Here is a 25,000-nt window from a genome sequence, read left to right as displayed (position 1 = left end):
ACTTCTAGTTCACAGCGCTTAACAAATTTTAGTTAATTGGTCTTCACGTTCCTTTCTTTCCCCACCCACACCCCCACATTCGTCTGGTGAGTCCAGTTGCCTCCATTTTGTTGATAAGAAAATGTGATGCAACCAGCCTAGAGTCCTCCCAAACACTGAGCAGGATGTTTCTGGTCCAGACAACCTGTTAGAGAAAGGCTCATTTGCAAGCAGATATCCATTCTTATTGAGCTGAACAGGACTGTACATGCACTTAAATTTCAGCACATACCCAAACGTTTTGAGGGATCATAGCCACAGTGTTCTGCACCTTGCAACACTGAACCCATAACAGGACAAGTTGTCTTTTGCTATTTTTTTTTTTTTTTAGAAAGAGTTAATACAAATCATATTCCAACACACTGACTCAGATATGCTTGCAGTGTAGCCCCTTTTTGTCCCCCTGAGTACAGTGCCAGGCACACAAACATCCTGTTGTGAGACATCTCTTCATCTGCTTGTTTTCTTTATTGATTTGAAGTGCAGCAAGTAGAAAATCACAAGCACCATAAAGAGCATAAAAACCATTTACCCCAGAAGAGTCTTCCTCACATCCTGCCAACTGCTACAACTGCCCCTTGCAAGAAAAAGTGACAAGATTAATTACAAGAATTCCCACTCTTCTCTGCGCTGGTGCAGCCTCGCCTCGAGCACTGTGTGCAGTTCTGGGCACCACAGTACAAAAAGGACATTAAACTGTTGGAGAGTGTCCAGAGGAGGGCTACAAAGATGGTGAAGGGCCTAGAGGGAAAGACTTATGAGGAGCGCCTGAGGTCACTCAGCCTGTTCAGCCTGGAAAAGAGGAGGCTGAGAGGAGACCTCATCGCGGTCTACAGCTTCCTTACGAGGGGGAGTGGAGGGGAAGGCGCTGGTTTATTCTCCTTAATCACCAGTGATAGAACCCGCAGGAATGATGTCAAGCTGAGGCAGGGGAGGTTTAGGCTAGACATCAGGAAGAGGTTCTTCACCGAGAGGGTGGTCGCACACTGGAACAGGCTCCCCAGTGAAGTAGTCACTGCACCAAGCCTGTTGGAGTTTAAGAAGCGTTTGGACTGTGCACTTAGTCACATGGTTTGGTTTTTGGGTAGACCTGTGTGGTGCCAGGAGTCGGACTCAATGATCCTTATGAGTCCCTTCCAACTTGGGATATTCTATGATTCTGTGATTCAAGACGGTATTCTGCCCTGCAAATGAGACTCCAGAACATTTCCCCACACCACACCCAGCTCCTGACAGGGAGGAGCAAGAAGCCAACGACAAGAGTTTGAAGATGAGTCCTCTGGTGATACATGCTTACAGCCCTGTCCTAAGATCACTAAGCAAAGGTCAGAGGGGAGACATGTTTGGCCAATGTCCTCACCTTTTCAGAGCATGAGAAAGCTCTAACAAACAAACTGAGATTAACGAGCTGTGTGACTGCTTTGAAAAGCAAAAGGGAGATTGACTTGTGCTAGGACATTACGTTCATTTTGCAAGAACTTTTGCTTCAATTTCTTCATCTATCAGATATACCTAAGTTTGAGCAATGCCAGTCTGAAGAGTTTTTTTGCATATGCTTAAGTGACTGACTTAGTAAGGCTGTAGGACTCCTGACACTAAACTAATTATGACATTTCTGGGGAAATGTGCATAAGCCAGAGGAAAAAAGAATACACCTGCCCCCTAAACTTTTCAATTTCACAGAATAACAGAATCACAGAATCGTCTAGGTTGGAAGAGACTTCCAAGATCACCTAGTCCAACCTCAGCCCTAACACTAACATGTCCTCCACTAAACCATATCATTAAGCTCTAAATCTAAACATCTTTTAAAGACCTCCAGGGATGGTGACTCAACCACTTCCCTGGGCAGCATTTTCCAATGCCTAACAACCCTTTCGGTAAAGAAGTTCTTCCTAATATCCAACCTAAACCTCCCCTGGCGCAACTTTAGCCCATTCCCCCTTGTCCTGTCACCAGGCACATGGGAGAATAGACCAATCCCCACCTCGCTACAGCCTTTAAGGTACCTTTAGAGTGCGATAAGGTCACCCCTGAGCCTCCTCTTTTCCAGACTGAACAATCCCAGCGCAAATCTCTGAAATGTAGGATGTGGCTCTTGAAATACAAGGAAAATAAGGGAAAGTCAAAGATACACAGAAAGGAAGGTCAGTGACTGATAAATCTTTAATATAAAAATTGTACAAGAGTTCTGATACAAATTACAAGAGGTATTTGGACAAAGGATGAGTAAAACTCCATTTATATCCCCAAAACCTTATGCATTTTATGCAAAAGACATACTGTAGGACAGTAACAGTACAGAAAATACAAGAAAAGAAGTGTCAAATTAAAAACAGGACTTTTAATTCCCTCAGACTACTAATGGAAAAAAAAACTTGTTTAGAGTACATACAGTATTTATGAAGCTACCAATGTCACGATTATTAGATCAACATGATGCACTTTTTCATATCCCCTTGTACAGCTATATTCCATAGTGCATGCTTTGGTTCTGCAGGCAGGACAGCAGAGCATTCATGTTTTGCTCACATTGAGAACAAACAGTGAAAATGAAAAGCCTCATCTATCCCGAATGGAGACAGACCTTTGCAAAAGTGTCCATCGGGCCCCGACTCCTGTTTCCCTGTGCCCAGGGTAGTACCTCAGCGACATGCCTTGACAAAGCTCGCCAGAACAAGCTTAGCTTGGCGAGACAGCGGTGAGCTCGCCACCCTCCTTCCGCATCCCCCGCTGTCGCTGGCATGGCACTGCGAGCAGCAGGAGCTTGCTGTACCGCTACGCTGTGGGAACCCTCCCATACCCACCGAGAAAGGGGTTTCCAGGCTTTTTGTCTCTGTGACTGAACCCACTGCAAGCCCACGATGGGCCCCCAAATGCATGAGGGTTCAAATCCAGTTTATCTCAGCTTACATCTCCGCATAAGCCCCGCAGTCAGAGCCTGATCTCTGCAGGTCACCCAAACTGAAACATGGCAGACGGCTCCGTGGGAAATTGCCATGTTGCTTGGCCCGTGTGACCTTCTCAGCCGATGCTGCTAAAACAACAGCTGTGCCAGTGAGCAAGAGCCTTCAGCAAAGCAAGGAAACTCCAAACCCTTTTGACCATGGGTGCAAGCCCCTACAATGAGATACTCAGAGGTACAAACAGGTTACAGTGACCTGCTTGCTGGTAAGGAGAAGTGTGTGGAGCTTCAGCCAGGGTAAATTTTGAATGTGTTCAGAGTTCAGGTCAGCTTGTTTGCGCACCTGTTTCACATACACCACACTGGGACACGGAGCCCTTCTTATAGACTGGAGGAGAGGCGGGAGGCATGAACTGAGAACACAAATGCTGCCCATGAAGAAACAGCCATATTACGGAAAGTAGCTCCATATGACATAGGAACCAAAGTTTGCACAAGAAAAAGCAACGTGCTGAATTTCATATTTATAAATAGCTAAATGAGACACACACACACAACAGTGGCCATTTTATTCATCTTGTCACTTTACAAACGGTGACCATTTTCACAGATGGAATGCATAAGACTTTCCAAAATGGAGAACATCAGGAGGATGTGTTACTTTTCTGAGAGAATTTTTATGAGAGATTCTCTTGGAAGGAGAAGAAAATGCGTGGGGACATGCGAAGAAAATGCAAAAACTAAGACAACAACTGAAGATTGTACAAGGGTTTGTAAAAAATAAAGACAATAAAAAAAATCCAAATGTAAAAAATATGGTCTGAAAAATAACAAACAACTCAGCCTTAATCTGTACAAGCTTAAGCACCCCTCTTTGCTCTGTAGGTCGTCAGGCGGACCAGGAAGAGCGGGGCTGGGATCCCAATTCCCATGGTTGCAGTGCCGTTTCACCGCCGAGGTGGGGGGATGCGCCCTGTCCCGCTGGCACAGCGTGGGGTCGGGGGGCCGCAGGGGGCTCAGGCGGCCTGCCAACACCCCTGGCTGCCAGCTGGGTAGGCGCTGCGCCCTGCTCCCCAGCTCGGATGCGGACACGCGCGCCTGCACCAGTGCCACCGCTCCCCCGGAGCCGCAGTTCACAGTCTCGTGCGTTCCGTAACAGGAGCGGACAGGTTGTGATTAACTATTGACGAGTTTGCCATCCTAACTGCACATTATCCTCTGATCATTCCCAACCCTTTGTTTGACAATGGATGCCTTATAAAATCTTTATGCATCGCTTAGCTAGTCTTGCTCTCTCTTTCTTCTCTAGGAATATAATTGCCCTGGATGCTTTCCTCCATTTTCCTAAAATATTTTTTCTCCAAAGGTTTGAAGAGCGGCGTGAAGTCCGTAGAACAGCTGAACAAACCTCTCTACAGGTTAGACATTTGCTCAGTCAAGCTTCTTGTGTTATTAAGCGCTTGAGAGGAAATATACATACAGGTAAATGTGATGAAAATGATAAAATTTTTCCCGTTTATCATCTTCATTTTACTGTCATTATGTCTTCTCCCTCTCTCTCTGTCTGTATGGCTGTCACATACCCTCACAAGCACACACACACACACAAGAACAAGGACCCAAATGGTTTATTGGATCAGAAGTTCCTGATTTCCACAAACAGCCTCAGAAATGTTGCAGAAAGAAAGGCTGCTAGGCCTGCCCAGCCCATTGTTGCAGGTCAGCTAATCCAACTGCTCCTGCTTTGGTCCGTACCATGTGCTCATGGAATTGACAGGAGAGCAAAATTTGGGCTCAGCCTTTACACTTCTGACATACAAAAAACATTCCTTCCTGCCACCTGGCCACAGGAAATTGTCTGCTGGTTTCACCCTTTGCAGCTTCTGATGCATGTGGAAGGAAAAGGTGGGAAAAGATCAATGACCTTTGTCTGACTGGTAAAAGGCCCTATCTTATTTATAGTGGGCATCACCTCTGTTGCAGCAGATACCAAATAATTACCATACAGCACTGGAAACAGATTAAGCATCCAAAGCAAGCAAAAAGGAGCTGCTGTCCACTAATCTGATGAATAATCCAAAGATGTGAAAAATAATGAACCCCAGAAAGGCTGTATTTAGGTCTTCCAGTCTTGGGATTTATCTGAAAAATATCTTTGTCTTTTTACATATCGCATGGGCAATACCAGTTCAACCCACGATGAGTAGCACTCATTGGCACAAATGGGACCTTATGTTATGATCCCAGCACAGAAATCCTGCTGACCTGGCAAGGAAAGCATGTTTCTCTTACTTCTCTGGCTACTTGAATTTTCAATGACTATTCAGCAGTCAGTCAATCAGTTCTGATTAAACAATGTACTGTACAAAGGAGGGGGGATGGTTGATGCCAGGTACTCTGGCCTTTTGTGCACTTGTAACTTTTCAGAACATGGTGCTTGTGCCCAAGCTACCTCCCCTTTCAAGCTCTTCCTCTCCTGGCTGCCTCATCTGAAAGGCAATTCTGGAGTCTGTACTTTTGGCAGTGTTCTTGTTAATGAAGAGATAAATCAGAGCGGAGCAAATTCCTCCTCATATGAGGGCAGCAGATTGTGTCTCAGATACACCTCCCTAACAGTTTACAGAGGTTCATGCTGACCTCAGCAGGAGATGTTCCTATCACAGCAGAAAGAATATCTGGAATTGTCATTCACTGTTGGAATCTGAGGGGATGGTTTGCTCTGAAATTTGCCACAGGATGGGCTAAATCAGAAAAAGAAAAGATTACACGTCCTCTTTGCCGCCAAACCTGCACAGTCAGACCTGCAGCAAGTGTGCACATCTATTTCTAGCAGGCACAGTATGGCTTATGCCAATACAAAGCAATTAGTTGCTACATAAACAGACAAAAGTGCCATCACAGACAGCATTTCTCAGTTGACCTTTTGTTAAGAAGCCATCTTGTTACTGTCTGTCTGATAGCTCGATAGAGCAGCCAGTGGCAGCCTTGGGCTTCCCAAAGACAAATCGAAGTGCTCCAGATGGGACTTCCCTTCACTCACTGCAGATGTGTGTGTGCATGTGTGCGTGTGTGTGTGTCAAGGAACAGGGAGGGAAAGCCTGGTTCTTATACTCAATTTCCACTTCACAGGGGATAAACAGGCAATTACGCATCCTTTTATATTTGATGGCCAAGTGCTGAACTTGAAAGCACACTATTAGTTTGTGTCCCTTCAGGGCCAGTGCAATAAGTAGCCAGGAGAGCTGGGGCTAAGCATGAGAGGGTGTTGTCTGCTGTTAGTGTGACAGTCTTGTCAGCAGCATTCACATTACTGGAAGGTAATAAAGTGACAAGTAAGTTATTAGAAAGATATGAGGTGAAATTGAACTGAAGCTTCTTGCTGCTCAGCTCAGTTCTTTTTTTTTTCTTTTCTTCTTTTTTTTTTTTCCTGCTTTGTAATGGGCCACTATTTGTTACAAACCAAGCCTTGTCTTGAGATCTTATATAAAAAAAGAAATATTTATTCTTTGCAGGAAAGGTCACATGAATTTACAACACCACACTTTAAAGGAGAGGAATCGGAAAATAGTTTTATGACAACTACAGCTGCTATTTAAAAAAAAAATACAGTGTCATCATAATGAACAATAATACTGGCAAAAGTCAGAGGACTCATCAAAAACATGTCCATTTTTTAACCCTTTTGTGGCCAAGAACTGTTTTCCTTTCAGTGCCAGTGCCACCAATGCTGTAACAGCAACAGTATTGGGATATACATGATCAATATCAAAATCAAAGCTGTCATTCAAGTTGCTATTCAAGATCATGGCTTGACTGGGGAAAACAAGCTACATATGGACTACTTAACTACAGACTCAAGGTATCTTACTCATGTAAAAAAGTTGCTTCTTCCCTTTGTTGCCAGCCATTTTAAAGACAGTGATAATGCTGCTTGGCAAGAAGAGACAGAAACCATGAGACTAGAACAGACACGTACTTGGGCAAATGTGTGGGTGAAAGGTTCAGTCCATCGTGTCATGTTGCTCTGTTCATAAAGAAAAAATGGGTATGGAAAAGAGTTCCTTTTATGTCCGTACAGAAGGGGGAAAAAGCCCAACTCATCATGTGGCGACAGCAGGATATGCTGATGCTTATCTCAAAAAGTAGCACTAGAGTCACTGTTTTGTTGAGTTACTATAGCAGCAAAGTAGTGACATAAGTTTTTTTTTTTAAAAAAAAAAAAAGAAGGAACTGACATACACCAGCTGCCATCATGTGTCTGCCACTCACCTTCTCCTCGCAGAGAACTCCTGCTGCCTTCTTGCCCTTACTACAGACACCTTTGCTGCTTTTTTGAAATAAGAAAAGAACAATTCTGTTAATACAACCCAAAGAGAAAAGTGACAAAAACATTCCTGGGACAGAAGAAGTGCTAATATTTCTGTTCACATAACTGGCACGTAACATTTAGAGGAGCATGTGTGCACTTCTAGATAAAACACTTTCCCTCCCTTATTCCTTCCTCAGCCATCAATGATGCTGTGAAAATGTCCTGCAGAATTTGAGTAAAAATATATTTCTGAAAAGATGCCCTGTTTTCTGACAATCCTATCAAAAAGCAGGTCCAAACCGTGTAATTTGATTTTCAAATACCAAATTCATTGAAAGAGAATATCCTGGAACTAAAGCTTATTCTTGTAAGTGGTTCCTATCTTTGGAAAAGGTCAAACCCTGTATCATTATGTTTCTGGGTTTTCCAGATACTTACACAGCTCTTTGTCTTCTTAGGTAAATTACTACCCCATGTAGTTAGCTATGCTAGATCCTTAACTACGTTAACTGAGAAGAAGAAAAATCAGGGAAAACTCAAGTGTATGCCTCAAGTGTATGAAGTCTCACTTTCTATTAGCTGTATTGTACTGGATCTACAGAGGTGCTGACCTCCCCTGGCATCTGCTTTACTGTTCAGTACCTGTTGACTCTTCTTCCTAAACAGTTCCTGTTTTGTGGACAGAATAGAAAACACATAGGTGATGGGAAATTATAAACTTCTGGAATAGGCAGAGAAAGTACAATTTCATTTCCACAATGGAAGGAAGGAAGGAAGGAAGGAAGGAAGGAAGGAAGGAAGGAAGGAAGGAAGGAAGGAAGGAAGGAAGGAAGGAAGGAAGGAAGGACGGAAGAAAGGAAGGAAGGAAGGAAGGAAACACTTTCATTTCCACAACAGAAGGAAGGAAGGAAGGAAGGAAGGAAGGAAGGAAGGAAGGAAGGAAGGAAGGAAGGAAGGAAGGAAGGAAGGAAGGAAGGAAGGAAGGAAGGAAGGAAGGAAGGAAGGAAGGAAGGAAGGAAGGAAGGGGAAGGAAGGAAGGAAGGAAGGAAGGAAGGAAGGGGAAGGAAGGAAGGAAGGAAGGAGGGAAGGAAGGAAGGAAGGAAGGAAGGAAGGAAGGAAGGAAGGAAGGAAGGAAGGAAGGAAGGAAGGAAGGAAGGAAGGAAGGAAGGAAGGAAGGAAGGAAGGAAGGAAGGGAGGGAGGGAGGGAGGGAGGGAGGGAGGGAGGGAGGAAGAAAGGAAATATACTGAAGTTTACTCACAGCAAATATGGTGCACAATTTCTGCTGTGTGAGGTATCTGAGAAACACAAATTTTATGAGCTTAGTCATGAAAAGCCTTTGAGAGATCTTTCAGAGCATTGTGTAAGCCATTACAGGCTTTTAAATCTATACCTTCCACATTTTATCAAGTTCAATTGTGACTCAGTGACAGAGAGCTCATACTTCGTGTGCATTACTAAAGTGTCACCATGGAGCCAGTTGCAGTTTAAGAGGCAAAGTTAAAATCTCAGCTGTAACAAAATGTATGTTTAAGATACAGCTCAGAAAAAAATGGCTAAATACTGTAAGATGTGCAGAAATTTTTAAAATTTAAATTAGCTCCGTACGAACACTAAATAATTAGTCCTCACAGAAACACCCATATGGACTAAGATCATATTAGTATTAGCCATGTTTTAATGGAGTGAAACATAAACAGGTGAGTTATGCGATTTGCCAAAAACTAAGCAGTGAGATGAGGCCACCAGTGGTATTAATGCTCAGTTCCTGGTTCCAATTCATGTGCTTTGACTGTGCTGTTTTCCTTCCAATTTTTTTAGCACTGTTTTTCAAAAGATATGTAGTGATTAACTGGCATCGCATGCTTTCCTGAAAAAAAAAAAAAAAAAAAAGTGCTCTCCAAAAGAAAGAAAAATGCTTAAAGACCTCAAGAGAAGTAATTCTGTTTCTAGAGGAGATTCAGCATGCAGAGTTATTTTTTATAAGAGTGGACAAAGCCTGTTTGGTATTTACAGAAACATACAACTACTTTGAATGAACAAAACAGTAAAACACTGTGGAAAGAATGTCTGCAATAACTATAGGAACAAAACAACAAGGAACCAATTCCATGTAAAATGAAGAGCCTCTGTGTAACTCCCCTTCCTCAATTTCAGCCTAATTCTTGTAAAAGGGGTTAGACTGACAGTCTTGAAAACTGAGAGAATAGCCACAGGTTATGATGGCATAAGCAACAGCACACTTGTCTTGTCATCACACCATTATAGTCATGCCCTGGGCTGGACAAATAAGAGGTTCAGTCTTTATGCTGATTACAGTATGCGTCTCTGCTGAGATCACCTAGAAATGCTAGCTGTTGTGTTAATTTTGTCAGTAAAACCAAAATTCTACCATCTGGCCTTTTTTAGCATTGTTCAGAAAATTTCAAGTAATACAAATTCTATCACAGGAACATTTCTGATAAATACAGATTCTCATAGAGATGCTTGGTAAATAGGAAGGAGGAAAATACCATTCAATTCAATGGAAGTTTGTGTGCCCTCCTAAAATCTAGACTGTTCTGACTTCAGTATCACTAGCACTGAAAAAGCACTTGATTCACCTATAAATAACAGTGAGCGATATTCTGTCCATCACAAAATTCTCTTACATGGAAATTGTATCTTCTTCAGGGCTTAAGCACAATCTGAATGAAATTTAGGATGCCATAAAAGTAGGATTGTGGAGTTTGTAACAGTTTTTGGAGGTTTGTCCCTGCTCCTTTGCTTTTTATGAAGTCCTGTTTCATTTTGTGTAATAAACAGATTTTTCCTATGTAATTCATCTGCTGAATTTATCTACTGATGATGTTTAAGTTTTCGAACAAGTTTACCAAAACCATTTGACCTCTAACAGAAACAGAGTGAAATAAGAATGCAGAACAGTGATTCATTCAGTGAGGAATTTTTTATATACCTCAAATGTGTTTTTCATTAAAAACAATATTTATTTATACCATACATAGTTCAAAACAGTGATTTAGTTTTTTTTTTTTTTTTTCTCCTGTAGATATCATTCAATTTTTGTTGTATTGGTTTTAGACTTTATGTCTTGCTTTGTTCATAGTAGCTTGGGAGGAAGGATGGGAGTGCAGTACAGATAACACTACAAAGGTCCATGTGTTTGAGAAGAATCCACCTTTACTGTTCTAATTTCCCTCTGTCACTAACACACTGAGTTTGCACAACATAACACAAAGCAAAGCAGACCACTATACTCAATTTAACAAGGCAAAGTAGTAGAGACTTTGAGGAAAAATAAAAAAGATGAAAGAAAGACACTCAGTGAAACTGGTTAGCTTTTGCTATAAACTTTTTTTTTTTTTTTGTTAAACCAGAAGGTAAAATTTCCTTATGTTTTCTGTGGGATCCACAAAAGTTTTTGGGGCTTCATCAGTGCACAGAATCACAAAATGATCAGAGGCTTGTAACCCACAGAACCATAGTGAGAATTCATTTAGAAAGATTTTTCTTTTCTACAGCTGGAAGTACTGATTTATTAGCTATTGATTCCTACTTTTGGAAACAAGAGTACTGAAATGCATAAAGAGTGAAAAAAGAGGAAATCCATATTAAGAGGTTCCTCTAGAAAGTGTAACAAGTGTAAGTACTCAAGTGGACATAAAGGTAAGAATAATCAAAATGCACAGCAAATCAAAACAGCTACAAGCTGCACCAAAAGAAGCATTTCTGACTCTTGGTTAATAATATTCTGGGTCAGTAAATACAGAAAAGGAACACATTCTCAATGAACAAATATTTTATTGTATGCTGAAATATCCTTTTTTGTTGTTTATGCTTTTGTTTTTGTTTATTTTATATATATATTTTTTTTTTTTTGTAAAGAAAAGAGTCTACAACTCTACACACCCTAATGGTTTTGGCTGTAGGCTGAACTTAAGTAAATACCACCACTCAGTCAGTATGTTGTGGTAACTCAGGCTGCCAGTGTGGTTTACCAGCTCAAGCAACATGTGTAAACACCGGAAACAAAAAGAGATTCAGAGGACAGCCTCTCGTTCTTTCTGTCTTTCTCAATTGATAGCTCCTCCTCCTGCTCCTGCCCATGGTATCTCTCTTGCATGCTCTATTCCTTGGACTTCAGTTCTTTTCTGACAAACCATGTGGGTGAAACACAAAACATTAACACACCTAGAGATCCTTTTTCTGGCCCCTAATTTATCCAAAGGGAAAGTTACCCAATAAAAAGTCCAGCATATGTTTTCAGAGCTAAGTGCTTCTGACATTAATTTCTTTTGATTGCTTCTATAAAACATGCCTTAATCATACTACAGCACTTTCCATTGCAAAAAAAAAAAAAAAAAAAAAAAGACAACTTTACAGAACAACATAGTCAACATTATTTCCCTGTTCCTTTTTTTTTTGTTTGTTTTTTTGTTTTTTGTTTTTTAACACCACAAAGGATCCAGGCCATAGTAAGAAGCACACAAAATTATATTCATCTTTGTTCTGTGACAAGTAGTATCAGCATTTATATCCCCAAATATTATGCATGTTCAACAAAAAAAGAGTTTCCACTGATTCACATGACACAATTCTGTTTTTTCTTTCACGTAATGTATTATATAAGGAATGAGGATGCTCTATTGTTTCTAGTACTAGTTGGCACTTGAAAAAAGCACCAAGAATTCTGTATTTCACTTTACCCCTTTTCCTTCCCCAGTAATTTTTACTGTAGTCCAAAAACTACAATTGTGGTTATGGTGAATAAGTAACTACATTTTCTTTTTTTTTTTCTTTTTTTTTCTTTTTTTTTTTAAAATGTGTGCAAAGTTGGCACTTTTGTATTAACACTAAACACTAATACTCTTTGTTTGGCATTCATGCCCTCATACTGACCAGACCACTTTTATCTAAGTGTATTTTTTTAAAGACACTTACTGAAAATATGGCAATAGTTTAAGAAAAAAAAAAGCATGGATATTATTACACATCCCCTTGTAGTGTACGAAAAAGTGCATGACTGGATTTATGTAATAGTACAAGACAAAAGAACTGTATCAGATCAGGTACTGTAAAGCATGCCAGCACCTCTGTATTACTTATATCTAGCAGGTAGTTAAAACAAGACCGTGGTTCTTTTAAAAATGTGCATTAAAGCTAACATAAATGAGTAGAACTAGCCAGCAAACTATTTTTCCTGCTTATCTAACAGCTGAATGTAACTGTAAAAATTAAGCAAAAAAATAAGAGTTAAACCACCATCAATACAATTGTTTTACATCATAGGCCTGTCAAGGCTCAATATATATATACAAGTGTAACAGCCATGCGTAGTAGAACGTTATCCCCAATGCTTAGAAGACACAAAGACAACTAAGTAGATTTTTTTTCTTTTTTTTTCTTTGCTTTTTTTTTTTTTTTCAGGTGAAGGTCATGGGTAGAACAAATTGTCTCTTTGGAGATGACCACGAACATTCTAACAGAACTAGGGACAATTGCAGGTTTTCTCTGTGTTATTTTTTTTTGCTTTTGTTTGCTTTTTTCTTGAAGGATATTTCACCCCAGTTTAAAGATCCCCCTTTTTTATTTCTATCCCCCCCCCAAAAGGAAAAAAAAATAAACCAACAATCAATAAAGGGAAAAAAAGCACCTGGTGTTTCTTTCTTTTGTTAGAAAAGAAAAGAAAAAGATTATATATATATGTATATTTATATATATATATATATATATATATCAAGGGAGGCTGTATATGGCAGTTCAAATGTGGTGGGCCTTCTCTGAGAGCTGGCATTATGCCGTGTCCATCCTTGAACTAATCTACTGAAGTGAAGGGAATGTTTTTATGCAGGTTGGGATTCTGACTGTGCCGGTTTCGGCTACGGACAGAGGAGAACATCATGTTGCACCCAGGGACTTTGCATTTGTGCATCTCTCGCAAGTGCACTGTTTTATAGTGCACTCTGAGGGTTCCCTTGTTGCTGTACATTTTGTGGCAAATGTTACACATTATCCCACCGTTGCTCACCGAAACACTGTTGAACATGAGGGATCCTGGGACATCGGTGCCCATACCTACAGCTAAGGCAGGGGCATCTGCTTTGTGGGCAGACTCCCCGCTGTCACTTGCCCCATCGACGTCATCCAGGAGAATGCCCTCATCACTTCCTGCATCAGATTCTCTTGAGGAATGGATACTGCTGCTGGACTGGATGCTGGAGGTGGTGCTCAGGTCTAGGACCATATAGTCTTCCGACATGACCCTGCCGTACCCATTCATATGGGAATCCTCAGTACCAGCAGGTGAGGAGGTGTCTTCCCTTATGTCAAGCCCCATCTGATGCTGAGCGCCATATATCTTCACCAAAAATTCATCGCGGAGGTCCTTACTAAGAGAAGGCTGTGAGGAGTCCAGGCCCATGTCATCCAGTTCTTTGGTCAACAGTTTTCGGTGCAGGTTTATATTAGCACTGTGTCTGGGAAAGGAAGAGGGAAGGGAAGAAAGGAAAAATGTACAGTATTTTTGATTAAACACACAGTTACCAAGCACCAAACCCAAATTCTTATTTAGCAATAACTTATACAAATATCCCCTATTCGCGTTTCTTGGAAAATTCAGTCTTGTTAAAAATGAATAATTTGCAACATAAAAACAAAACAAATAAAGCAAAATAAACCCCCATATCATTTTTCTTTTCAGCTACTGCTCCTCAACATTAGTCCCCAGCAGCAGCTATAGCCCTTTTATTTGATATTTGCAAAATAATAAGTTGGACTAACAGAAAATGCAAAGTGCTGTTCTTGATCCCGGAATCCCTGCTGGCCTTCCTAAAAGCCTCATTTCAGGAGTAAATAGTATTAATACTTAGAATATGTGTGTGTTTGTATCTGTATCTATCTTTATATCCATACCTATAACCAAATACTTATATATTTATACATACATACATATAAATATATAATATGCATACATACGTATTCACATAACTGTGTAAGTGAAATATAGGAGAAGAAAAAAATAAAGGTAACCAAATGATACATAGTCAGAGGTCCTGATTCTGATAATTTAATTCTGGTATAAAGGAACTCAGAATCGGGCCAAATCAAGATGGAGAAGACTTGAAAGGTTTAGGAGACAAGTCTCTGAAATCCACATGTAAGTTTCTGAAAATCTTAGCCAAAGTCACTGGTTCCATCCTTCTGGGAGGACACTGCCAATCCTCACTGTACTCTTCCCAGGACTGTGTCTGATGTAGTGCTGAATGACCCAGTAAAATAACTACTAATGGCAATCAGAATTTTGCCCCAAATCAATCAAAACACTTAACCATGGGCTTTGGCTTAGGTATGTGTTGAAGTCACTGTGAGTGCTCAAGAGACACTGGAAAAGCTGTCACTGACGTCAGTGGTCTTTGGACCAGATCCCAAGAGCTGCAAGTTAAAATATTCTTAAGTGTTTTACAGGATCAGGGCCTTTGTTCTCAAGAAGTAAATCTCTATATTTGCAAACAAACATAAGCCTTTGGGTTAGTAACTGTGTAAACCAGCTTATTATTATAAATGCTGCATTCTACTCTCCACTTTTGAGATTGGCTTTATTTATCTGTTGCAGTAGAACCTCACTGATTTGCAGTAGCATCAGGAAACCCTCTTTGAAAAACTGCATTTTCTCAATTAACAATGCAACCAACGAACATAGACATCAAAGACCTCTGACTGCAGAACATGCTCTTTTTGTTGAAGTGCTTAATGATGAGAAATCAGTACAAAGTTTTCAATATTAGAAAACTTCAGTGTTCAATATTCAGAATGTACACCGTTGCGGAGGAAACAACAAATATTTATTTAGCTTCTTTTGGAGGGTGACTGGATTTTCAAGTCAGTAACAAAAGAATTAGCGAAGTTCTACTGCGGAACATTCTTTGCAAGCTAAGGACCCAAACCCGCAATTTACAACATGCAGACTCACCAGTCTGTCTGCCCATTATAAATTGCAGATCAGAGCCCAAATGTAGGAGGGAAAAGAAAAGGGGAGGGGGGGGGGGGAAGGGAGAGAAAGAGAGAAAGAGAGAGTTTTAACATAGGAATATTTTAATTTGCAAAAAAGCACTAGGTATAAAACTGGCATGGGAAAACATAACAATGATCAAATATTTTACAGACATTCAGATCCTATGGTAACAAAATAAAATAAAAAAAAAGAGAAGGGAAACAATAGCTATTAGCAATATTTCCTTTTTTAAGCTTTTGTTTTAAGAAACCCTTTGAAACATACCTCTCAACCAGCTGAAGTCCAAAACACAGTACAGCAATACAATGCAGATAAACACGGAAAATGCAAATGTAGGAAGATTAAATTGATGTGGAGTCGATGTCTCTAATTTTATGTCACTTATTTTATGATTAAACTATCTGTTACTCATAATTTATGGTAATAAATGAAGATAACAACAATAGAAGTGATCCAACCCACTCACCTGCAAGTGCAGGTAACTGTTCTCTGACATAAAACTGATGCTGAACTGCAGTTTAATTCAATCATACCTGCTCAAGATGCAATTATTCCAGTAAGGGAGGTCTATAATGGAGAATTTCTCTCCTAATGTGAGACAGTTGAGAGGTATGGGCAAGGGCAGAAAAAAAGTGGAGAGCATTCCTTGTTTGTTTTCCCACATGGGAAACACTCCTTTCACACAAGCAAATATAGCACCACTGTTTTTTTGAGGCGCAGAAGTGTAATTATGCATATCCCCACACTGCACTTAGGAAGGCTGAGCTTACCTTGTGATAAGATCAGCTTTCTAATCTTTTGCTAAATTGAGATCACAAAAGAGAGAGAGAGAAGAGAGGAAAAAAAGAGAAAGAGGAGAGAGAGAGAGAAAGAACAAATTCACATTCCAATCCAGACATATCTGGTTTAAAAAAAAAAAAAAGTCAAAAGAAAATAATATTTGAAACTAATAAATTACAGACTTTAAAAAAGTCTTGACTGTGAAACTCTTTTTGTCAGCTGTAATCTCACATATGCTGTTGTCCTGATGGATACTGTCTCAACCACACAACATGAAAAACATAAAGCAAATTAATCAAAGCATATTCACATCATCCCCATCATCATTCACAAATGAGCTCTGAACAGATGCATGCAGAGGGCAGACACATGAATGACAAACAGTAGTCCTGACAGTCCCTCGCCTTCCTGGTGTCAGATGGCATAAAGTCCCAGGTAAAGTTCCCAAGTGCTGTACAGGAAATGCTTACTGTGAAGGCCTGTCCACACATGACCATAAAAGCACATTTGTGCTTATCATCATAATGCTAACTGCAAACTACTCATAAAGTGCTCGTGGGTTTACTTCTTACAATTCCTCCCACCTCTGGAAATTTGCTACGCTGCAGAAACTGGTCAGTGTAGCTGTTACTGCTGTTTCTCACACATTTGCTCTCACTGTTTCTTTGGTTTGTTGCTGGGAAAAACAGCAGCCAGCCATGCAGTGAAAATAACTTCAACATTCACTGAATGAAGAGATAAGAATAAATCATCTTAAAGAGGGGCCACTGAGCCCCAGATGGACAGAGACCATTCTGAGAAAGACCAGCGTAAGGATGCAAACCCTGCTGATACTCTGATATGGAGAGATGCCTCTCTTATTCAATTCTCACTTACAGCAGTGGCAATCAGTAATCTAATTAAAGTATGTACCAGCCCATAATATCTGTCAGGCAAACGATGTGCAGAAATGTGTGGACAAGTTCTGGCACTCTGCTCAGTAGTGTCCCTTTTCCGCTGTCAGCAGTACTGTTGGATTCTCCTAATATAATTACATTGACTTTTATTCAATTAAGTGCCATTCCTAGCCTTAAAAAAAAAGCTACTTTATCAATTGATTCAGGTGTAATGCAATAATAAAGATGAACTCATGGCAGTGCATTAGCTCTGCTGTTCATAACTTCTGAACATAGGTTCATTCATAGCAGTCGATTTCCATTATGCAACCACAGTTCAAAAGAATTGATTCTTTTACATTTATTTCTTAATCTATTTCAATGTGTTTAATACTGTCCCTAAATATCATATGCAAAAACATTCAGTTAGGTGTGAGAGGAATGTATTGTGAGAAAAAAATCATATATTTGGACGCTGAAGGTTTGAAATCTTATGACAAAGCCAATGTCACAGAGGCTAAAACTTTGACAGAATTAACAATAGTGCATGCTAAAACTACTAGCTGCACACATTTCCAGTACCTGAACGATTGCTGGGATAAGAGGGAAGGAAAAGTATATTTTCATAGATACACAAATATAAAATGCCTGACCTTGCATCCCTTTCTGACCATTGCACAACTAAATGTAACATTGCAGTCTGGGACACAGACTGAAGACCCCATATAGCATGCTGCTTGAAAAGTGCCCTGAATAAAGAATGCTTTTTTTCAGGGTTGGCTGCAGCATTCCCAAGGTTTCCTTGGGAAACAAAGACCAAGGAGAGTCCTGTGCAGGAGCATGCTGATGTGTGCATGGACAGCTACGAATAATGTCTTCATCAGAAAAAAAGAATTAAGAAAGAAGATATAGGCAGATTAGAAAGACCACTGACCAAGAAAGTCAAAAAAAGATGTTCTGGAAAAAGGCAAGCACTTGCGATTGCCAAATGGAATAGGGTTGTTTACAGATAAAAACGAAGCGTAATTTGCGATGAAGAATATGAATATGAAGAATATTCAAATGGAAAGGCAGAAGAGTATGTGGCAGACACTAGGTATTCTGACCAAGTAGCTGCAAACAGCAATCAGAGAGGCACAAGAAGAAAAAAGTAGCATTAAAAATAATTGGCCAAGCCCATACCATCTTTCATCTTGATAACTGTAACTACTTCTTTGCGTCCCTCATCCAATGCTGATCTTCCTTGCTATTTTTTTCCTTGGAAAGCAGCACTCACTCAGCCATCTTAAATTGCTCCAAGGTTCTTTTCTCCGTACCATACTGAAGTATTTCATTCTAGCCCTTTGCAAATCTTTCCCCTCTACTTAATCACACCCAGATACTAACAAGTCCTCCAGCAGCCCTCAGCCAATGCTAGCCTTGTCATTTGTTCCTCTGCTCCTCCCCACAGCACCTGCAGTTTCTCTCTTCAGCTGTTCTGTTCCCTGATGTGATCTACAATGCCACTACCCCTTCCTCCCCAGAGTACTGTTCCCAGGTACACATAAACAATGTTCCCTGTGTAAGCTGAGGCTCAGTTTGGTCACAGTGATTTGTGCCAGTGCATGATCCCTGTCATTAAACAAGTCAGAAAATCACAAAGCAAGATACATCGAAAACAGGTAAGCTTGAGCTTCCCATGACTCCATTATTCCTCATCCCTGAGATAGCTAATTTAAGGCTATCTCTGGTGTCCTTTATACTGCAGTTACTGCTGTATCAGTACAGAAAAAAAGGTTGAAGAACCTAAATGAATGGCAGTAGTGTACATATATACACAAAACATAAAATATTTGACCCCCCTAAAATTCTTTGAATGACTCTGGACTTCTTAGACTACTTATTTGTGCACCAGCTAACAAATTAAGAGATTTGATCCTGGCAATAGAAATGTTACAAAAAAGAACTGGTGAATGCATTCTTCAAGACAGAATTATGAGGTCAAAAGAGCTGAACTAAAGGTAGATCTCACTCAGCTCCAGTTTACAGATCTATCCCATGCTAGGCAACAAGGAATAGTGACGAGGGTTAGTTCTGATAATTTGAAATAATATGTGTGCCAAAGACGATTCAAACATCTCTTCAGCTCCGTAATACGTCTTGCACCCTTAAAAACAAGGAGAATGTTTTTCCAGGCTGTTTTGAAATGCAGCCTGTTGTGGCAAGGAAGCTTTAGCAAGTTCTTGGTTATTTTAGGAAGCCCAGAATGCCTGATTTTTCATATAATTAACATTCTTCTTCTAAGTTATTATTAATGATTTAGACATACTCTGGACAAAAGTACGTGGAAAGTCATCACAGGAGAGAATTCAGCCTTCTAAATACAGTGATCTTAAGAATGCATCAGTACTGCTGAAAAGATGCTAACGATATTGATGAAATCTGTGGTTGTGGCCAACTCACAAGGGAATCCCACTTCCCAGTTCACCACTGTCTTTCCAGACAGCTGTTTCAGTAGCAGCACAATGCAGAGTGCTACAGTGACTACACCAGCTCTCTGACTGTGGTCATGATCCCACTGGTGGTAGTATTTTCTTTCTCTTCTGAGTTCATGGAAGTATTCTTCCATAAGTAGAATTCACTGTTGGTTCCTCCCCACATATTATTAGCAAGCTTCTCTTGTGAGAGTCGCACTGTGCATCAACAGAAGAAAGGGGATTGTAACTTTGGGAAATATGGTCAGTTAAATATCCATGCCACTTAAACAGCTCATAAATCCAGCCTGGGTTCTCTTCAGCACTTTCTTTCCATTGACAAGTGTCAACGAATACGATTTTGTTAATTTCCTATCCATATGTTGGAAAGAAAAATGTAATAGCTTGTTTATTTTAGTTTATTTTTCTTCAGTCCATCCTTTTATCTCTTTTTGAAGTGAGTGAGGAGAAATTTATCATAGAGTAAAAATTGTACTGGCATAGAAATTGGCATGATTTCTATGCATGACTGGAGGCCAACTTTGTATGCACCCATGGCTGCAGTCCTATCTGCAACAGGACAAAACTCATGGCTAATGAGCAAAGCAGAGTCGGGAAATTTGGATACGGAGTTTTCTGTTTGTTTAAAATCAGGTATCATGCAGATCACAAAATAAGCTGCATGAAAAATTGGCTTGAACGTTTTGCTTACAGTTTGGTGTGGTGCAGGTTGTTGAAAATGAAACATAAAGCTTTTTTTTTTTTTTTTAAGAAAGAGAAATATATTATTATGCTTAAATATTAAGTGGATGAGAGAAAAAGAAAATGAGAATGATTCAGCAACATAATTGCTAGGGAAGTCAGTTAGGGACTACAGAAACCCATTTTCCCATTCCTAATGCAGTCAGACAGAAAGGCCAAACCAACCGACATTTCAGCTAAATGTCTTAGCGATTGGCCCCTTGTTCCTCCTTGGCGACAAAGTTCCCTCATGAAAATCTCACTCAGGTATCAAAGTCCACTGTACTGTTCAACAGAATTCTGGAATGAATGATTTCAGCATTTTCTGTTGTGTCCCTTACAGCCTTTCTTCTTATCTTCCTAAATACAAGAATTATCCCAATCTCCTACACTTCAGATGTTTTAAAAATGTGTTTTCAAGCTAACAAATGTTTTGACCAAGTAATGTCACTATCACCCAACCCTATCATTCTAATACCATAAAGAAATCATGGCCAGGAACTTATAGCAAGGGGAACATCTGTCGTTGGGCAGCTTTGCTTTAAATTGCAATAATTGATCCCAGCACTAAGTAATACAATAAAATTATAGATGGAGATGTAATGCATTAAAATTAAACAAAAAATATTCCTATTCTTTTCAGGTAGTAGTTGGTATCTTTTTAAGAAGAAAGAATATTTGTTTATGAAAGCTGAAACCACACAATTTTCAGCAGATTTAAGATTCTACTACAAAATGCAATGCCAGGATACATGTCCAATGTCCAATTATGTAGAGATCGGCAAACCTCTTATTAAAGCTGAATATGGAGGTAACTGCCCAGGTTGTACAGGTTCCATACAAACTATCCTCCTGCCATAATAAAACTAAGTGCTGTCAGACATGTTTAAAATATCATAAACAACAAAACTGTCATTATTCCTCCTAGGAGACTTTTTCCACACCTAAGTTTAGCTCAATAGAATTTTTCCCAGTATTCAGCCCACATTTTTGCCTATAATGAAATGTAAACCAAAGTTCTCTTTGTTTCTCTTCACCTCAAAGGCTCAAAATTAAGATTTACAATTTCATTTAAAATTTTTGTACTATTTTAAACCTTCACATGGCAAAGTATTGTGGTCTTACCTCAATTTCATGTTCCTTTACTGCTTATCTAAGCCTGAAACTCACAAAAAGGCTCAGAATATATGAACATAACAGAAAGCACATGCAGAATTTTATGCTTTCTCAGAATCTCTTCAGACTGAAAGTGCTGAGTTTCATGCAGCTAAAATCAAAGAACTAGAAAGTAAGACTCGCTAAATATAACAGTGTGCATATTTATGAGAATAGATATGGCCTTAATTCTGGCATTTCTTCAAGATTGAAGCAGCAATCATTTTCCCCATTTACTCAAAAAAATCAACAATGAAACAGTTCTTGGAATTTAATTACTCATGGAAACTGTTAAAGAAATCATTTTCTCGGTTACTGTCCTAATTTTGCCCCTTTCAGAGTAGTCTTTGATACAGCTTTTTTCTTTTTTTTCTTTCTTTTTTCTTTCTTTCTTTCTTTCTTTCTTTCTTTCTTTCTTTCTTTCTTTCTTTCTTTCTTTCTTTCTTTCTGTCTCTCTCTCTCTCTCTCTCTCTCTCTCTCTTTCTCTCTTTCTCTCTCTCTCTCTCTTTCTTTCTTTCTTGGTTTTTAATCTAAAAAATGAGAAAATAAATAAATCTAAGCAAAGATAAAAAAAAGGTTGAAACCATGATCTGACCTAAATTATGGAATTCACATTTATCTGAACAGGGCCAAGGTTTTCACCTGTGCATTAGCACTTCCATGTACTTGATCTTGTTTAATTTGCCTCTAAGTGCAAGAGGGAAAGTAAAGATAGGGGCTAGACTTTAGAACAACGAGCAAAGACAAAATGCTATGCCACCCATTGAAACCATGGCATTTTTACACGAGTAGTTTGGGTAATAACATCAGTTCTAGAGGCTTTAAATTGCATAGAATCTGAAAAATATTAACCTTTCATAGGAAGAAAATCCAAAAGGTAAAATACAGTTCAGCACCTATTAAAAAAAGTAAAAAAAAAATTGCTTATTAAATGCAGGAAATAAAGGACAAGCAAGTTCTTGCAAATTAAAGATGTGGAGCCCAGTCATTTCAATCCCTTTCAATATGAAACAAATCACTCACACTGGTCACGAAGACAGCTCCCTCTACACTCAAATTATTCACTTGAAGATAAGCTCCCATCAAACTCTTTAGGGGTTTAACTAATTTACTGCACAGATACGGCACGTCTGTTGTAATAACAGGTAGATGTATTGGGGTCGACCATTTATCAGAATTAGACTTCTTTTTTCAATTCGCAGTGAATTATGCTGCCTACACTGCTCCTCTTTCTCTGAGCTTCCCATCCCCTTACGGCCCCTAATGTGGCAGGCAACAAAATTGACAGTCTCATCTTGTCAACAAGGGGTGATTCTCCTGAGAAGCCATTTAACTTTGCAGAGGAAGCAATGTATTAATGTGCCTGTCCCAGGAATGTTAATCATCTTCAAGCTCCCTCTAACTTTGACATGAACGAAATCACCAATTTGTTTACTAAATGAATCGTAATATGCTAATAAGAGAGCATGACATATATGGTAAAGCCAAACAGATGGTTTGTTTACTCCACTTTGCAACTTTATAAATGTTGTTACTCTGAAGATGTTAGTGAGAATTATTGGTTTGTTGGCAGTGGCAAACATGCCTTTTGCATACTTAATCCAGAGTTAGAGTCAGAAAACAATTTGTCATCGCCGTGGAATGCATAAAAATTATTAACATCGAGATGGCATTTGGGGAGGCAGGATAGCCTACTATGTAAGCAGATATTCAGGTTAAACATAGAACTGATAGCTGATGGCAATGTTTTCTACCATATCATTTTAAAGGTAAAATCTGTCCAGTTCAGGAATCTTGAAAGGCCCAATAATTCAGTACATACCTGTTGAGGTGTTTAGTGAGACGGTCCTTACGGTGTAAACAGAATTACACTTTCACAACAGCTGTGTGTGCTCAGAAGCATCGAGGTCATGTCGCACTCTTAATATATTACTATTGTTGCCCATTAAAGATCAAAAGATATTACAAACAAAAAGCACAACTACTGGTGTTCTTGCCAAAGTTACAAAGAAATGATCAAAATTGTGTTGCAACACTTCAACCTCTCAATTTACTAGCTGCCTGAAAGCAAAACAGACTAATTACAAAATAACTAGCACTCTTGTATAATATCTGGACTGGCTGACAAAGTTTAGAATAAAAAGATTTATCTGATGGAATATTTCCTAAGTGAACTGACTAAATGTAGCAATGTTACATGCAGGAGAAGGTCATCACACGTGGCACACGGTCTTTCAATGGAAATTACAGGTGCTCAGCAACTCTGACAATCGGTCCGACTGCTATAAGCTGTTTCTACAATCTATGTATGCTCTGTGTTGAAGTTTATCCCTATGCATGCAAATCGTAGAAGGTCCTGCATAGCAGACATGCATTAGATGCTCATCTCCTGTGTGGTGAGGTGTTTTGCTGGTCCTTTACACAGCGTGTATTTAACCTAAGAAGTACTGAGGCAACATTCAGTTACAATTGCATGAATTAATATTTCTTTTAGAACTTAAACCATCCAAATATGATATGATCTAAATTTTATAATCAGAAGTGTTTAGCTTTCATTTTATTTTACTCTAATAAGAGCCATGCAAAATGTGATAATTTCACAAGTTTTTTCTGCAATCAGTCCCTTCAGTTCAGCATCCCACTCATGAATTTTACTGAGTTTCAAGTTTCGGTAAGTGCAAAAATCTAAAGATAAAATTAGTCAGAAGAGCTAGCTTCCTCTAACTCTGCTCTGAAAACAACTATTTTCTCCCAAATATTGGTGCATAACAAAGCATTATTGCATGGTTTGCTTAGAAAATTCATAAACTTTTTAGTAGTTTTATCATAAGTCCAAGTTCATAACAAACCCTAAGATTTAGGGATAGATTTGTCTGATTTCAGGTTCCAATGCAAATATGCAAACCATTTCTTTTGGTGACAATGCAAGGGCAATTCTAATTCCCACTGCTTTGTTTCTCTAAAAATGTTGGTTTTATATATATAATACCAGAGGAACTATAAAACCAAATTTGATGTGGCACTTCAACAGGGTTGCTCTATTAGTAATTTTACATTGCTAAATAAGTATCCCTTTCAGGTCAACTGATAGCTGATTATCCTATAACCTCCCCTCACTGACGCCCCAACTCCTCAGTAATTTCAATCCTCTGAGATTCTTCCATACATACTGTTGTCAGCAGTTATTAAATTCTCAACTTTTTACCCATCCACAGGAGACTGTGCAAAGATATCTAAGGGAAGTATGAGTTCAGCTTGCTGTCCAAGGATTATTTTGGAAGAAACATTAGCGGCTGTCCCAGCCTGGCGCTTATATCTCATTTGAAACATCTACTCATTCCTGACCAACAAAGAAAATTTCAATAAAGTACTTTTACTGGTTTAACAGCAGTGAGCTCCTGGGATTGTCAAAGTGCTCAGTCTTTTCCAAGGAGAGAAGGAATCAGCAGCTCAAATATAATTAACCTTCCATTCTCAATGCAAACTGCCACGCACAGGAGCTCTGCAGTCTATTAGTGAAGTTATAACGGCCAACAGGCAGAGGCAAAATTGGTCAAAAAGTTGGCTGCTGCTGTCATATTTTTAGAATTATGATTAATGACACTAATAATGTGGATGATTACTGATATGTGTATCTCCTGCAGTTTATCATATTGCACTGGCTGCCTACGTCCACAATAAACATGATGCTATCATTTACCTCTTTATTGAAGGCAATCCTTCTCTTGAAGGAG

The 25,000-nt window shown here is 39.3% G+C and overlaps 1 protein-coding gene across 12 annotated transcripts in view; it reads right to left on the bottom strand.

Annotated features, from left to right (window-relative positions):
- The window catches only part of BNC2 (basonuclin zinc finger protein 2), a 382,991-nt gene that overhangs the window by 20,246 nt on the left and 337,745 nt on the right, over nucleotides 1-25,000 (bottom strand). For 9 of the 12 annotated variants that reach the window (XM_066988916.1, XM_066988919.1, XM_066988918.1 and 6 more), the window contains one exon: nucleotides 10,184-13,727. The exons of 1 other annotated variant lie outside the window; for it this stretch is intronic. In XM_066988916.1, coding sequence (XP_066845017.1) covers nucleotides 13,067-13,727 — 661 coding nt within the window. In that variant the 3' untranslated portion in view covers nucleotides 10,184-13,066. Of the gene's footprint in view, nucleotides 1-10,183; nucleotides 13,728-16,032; nucleotides 16,064-22,118; nucleotides 22,163-25,000 lie in introns of those variants that run through there. 2 more of the 12 variants (XM_066988922.1, XM_066988923.1) reach the window with 2 other exon arrangements.

This window comes from Anser cygnoides, chromosome Z (assembly GCF_040182565.1).
Source record: "Anser cygnoides isolate HZ-2024a breed goose chromosome Z, Taihu_goose_T2T_genome, whole genome shotgun sequence".
NCBI lineage: Eukaryota > Metazoa > Chordata > Aves > Anseriformes > Anatidae > Anser > Anser cygnoides.
The sequence above is the reverse complement of the archived record's forward strand: the minus strand, read 5'-3'. Positions and strand labels throughout refer to the sequence as shown.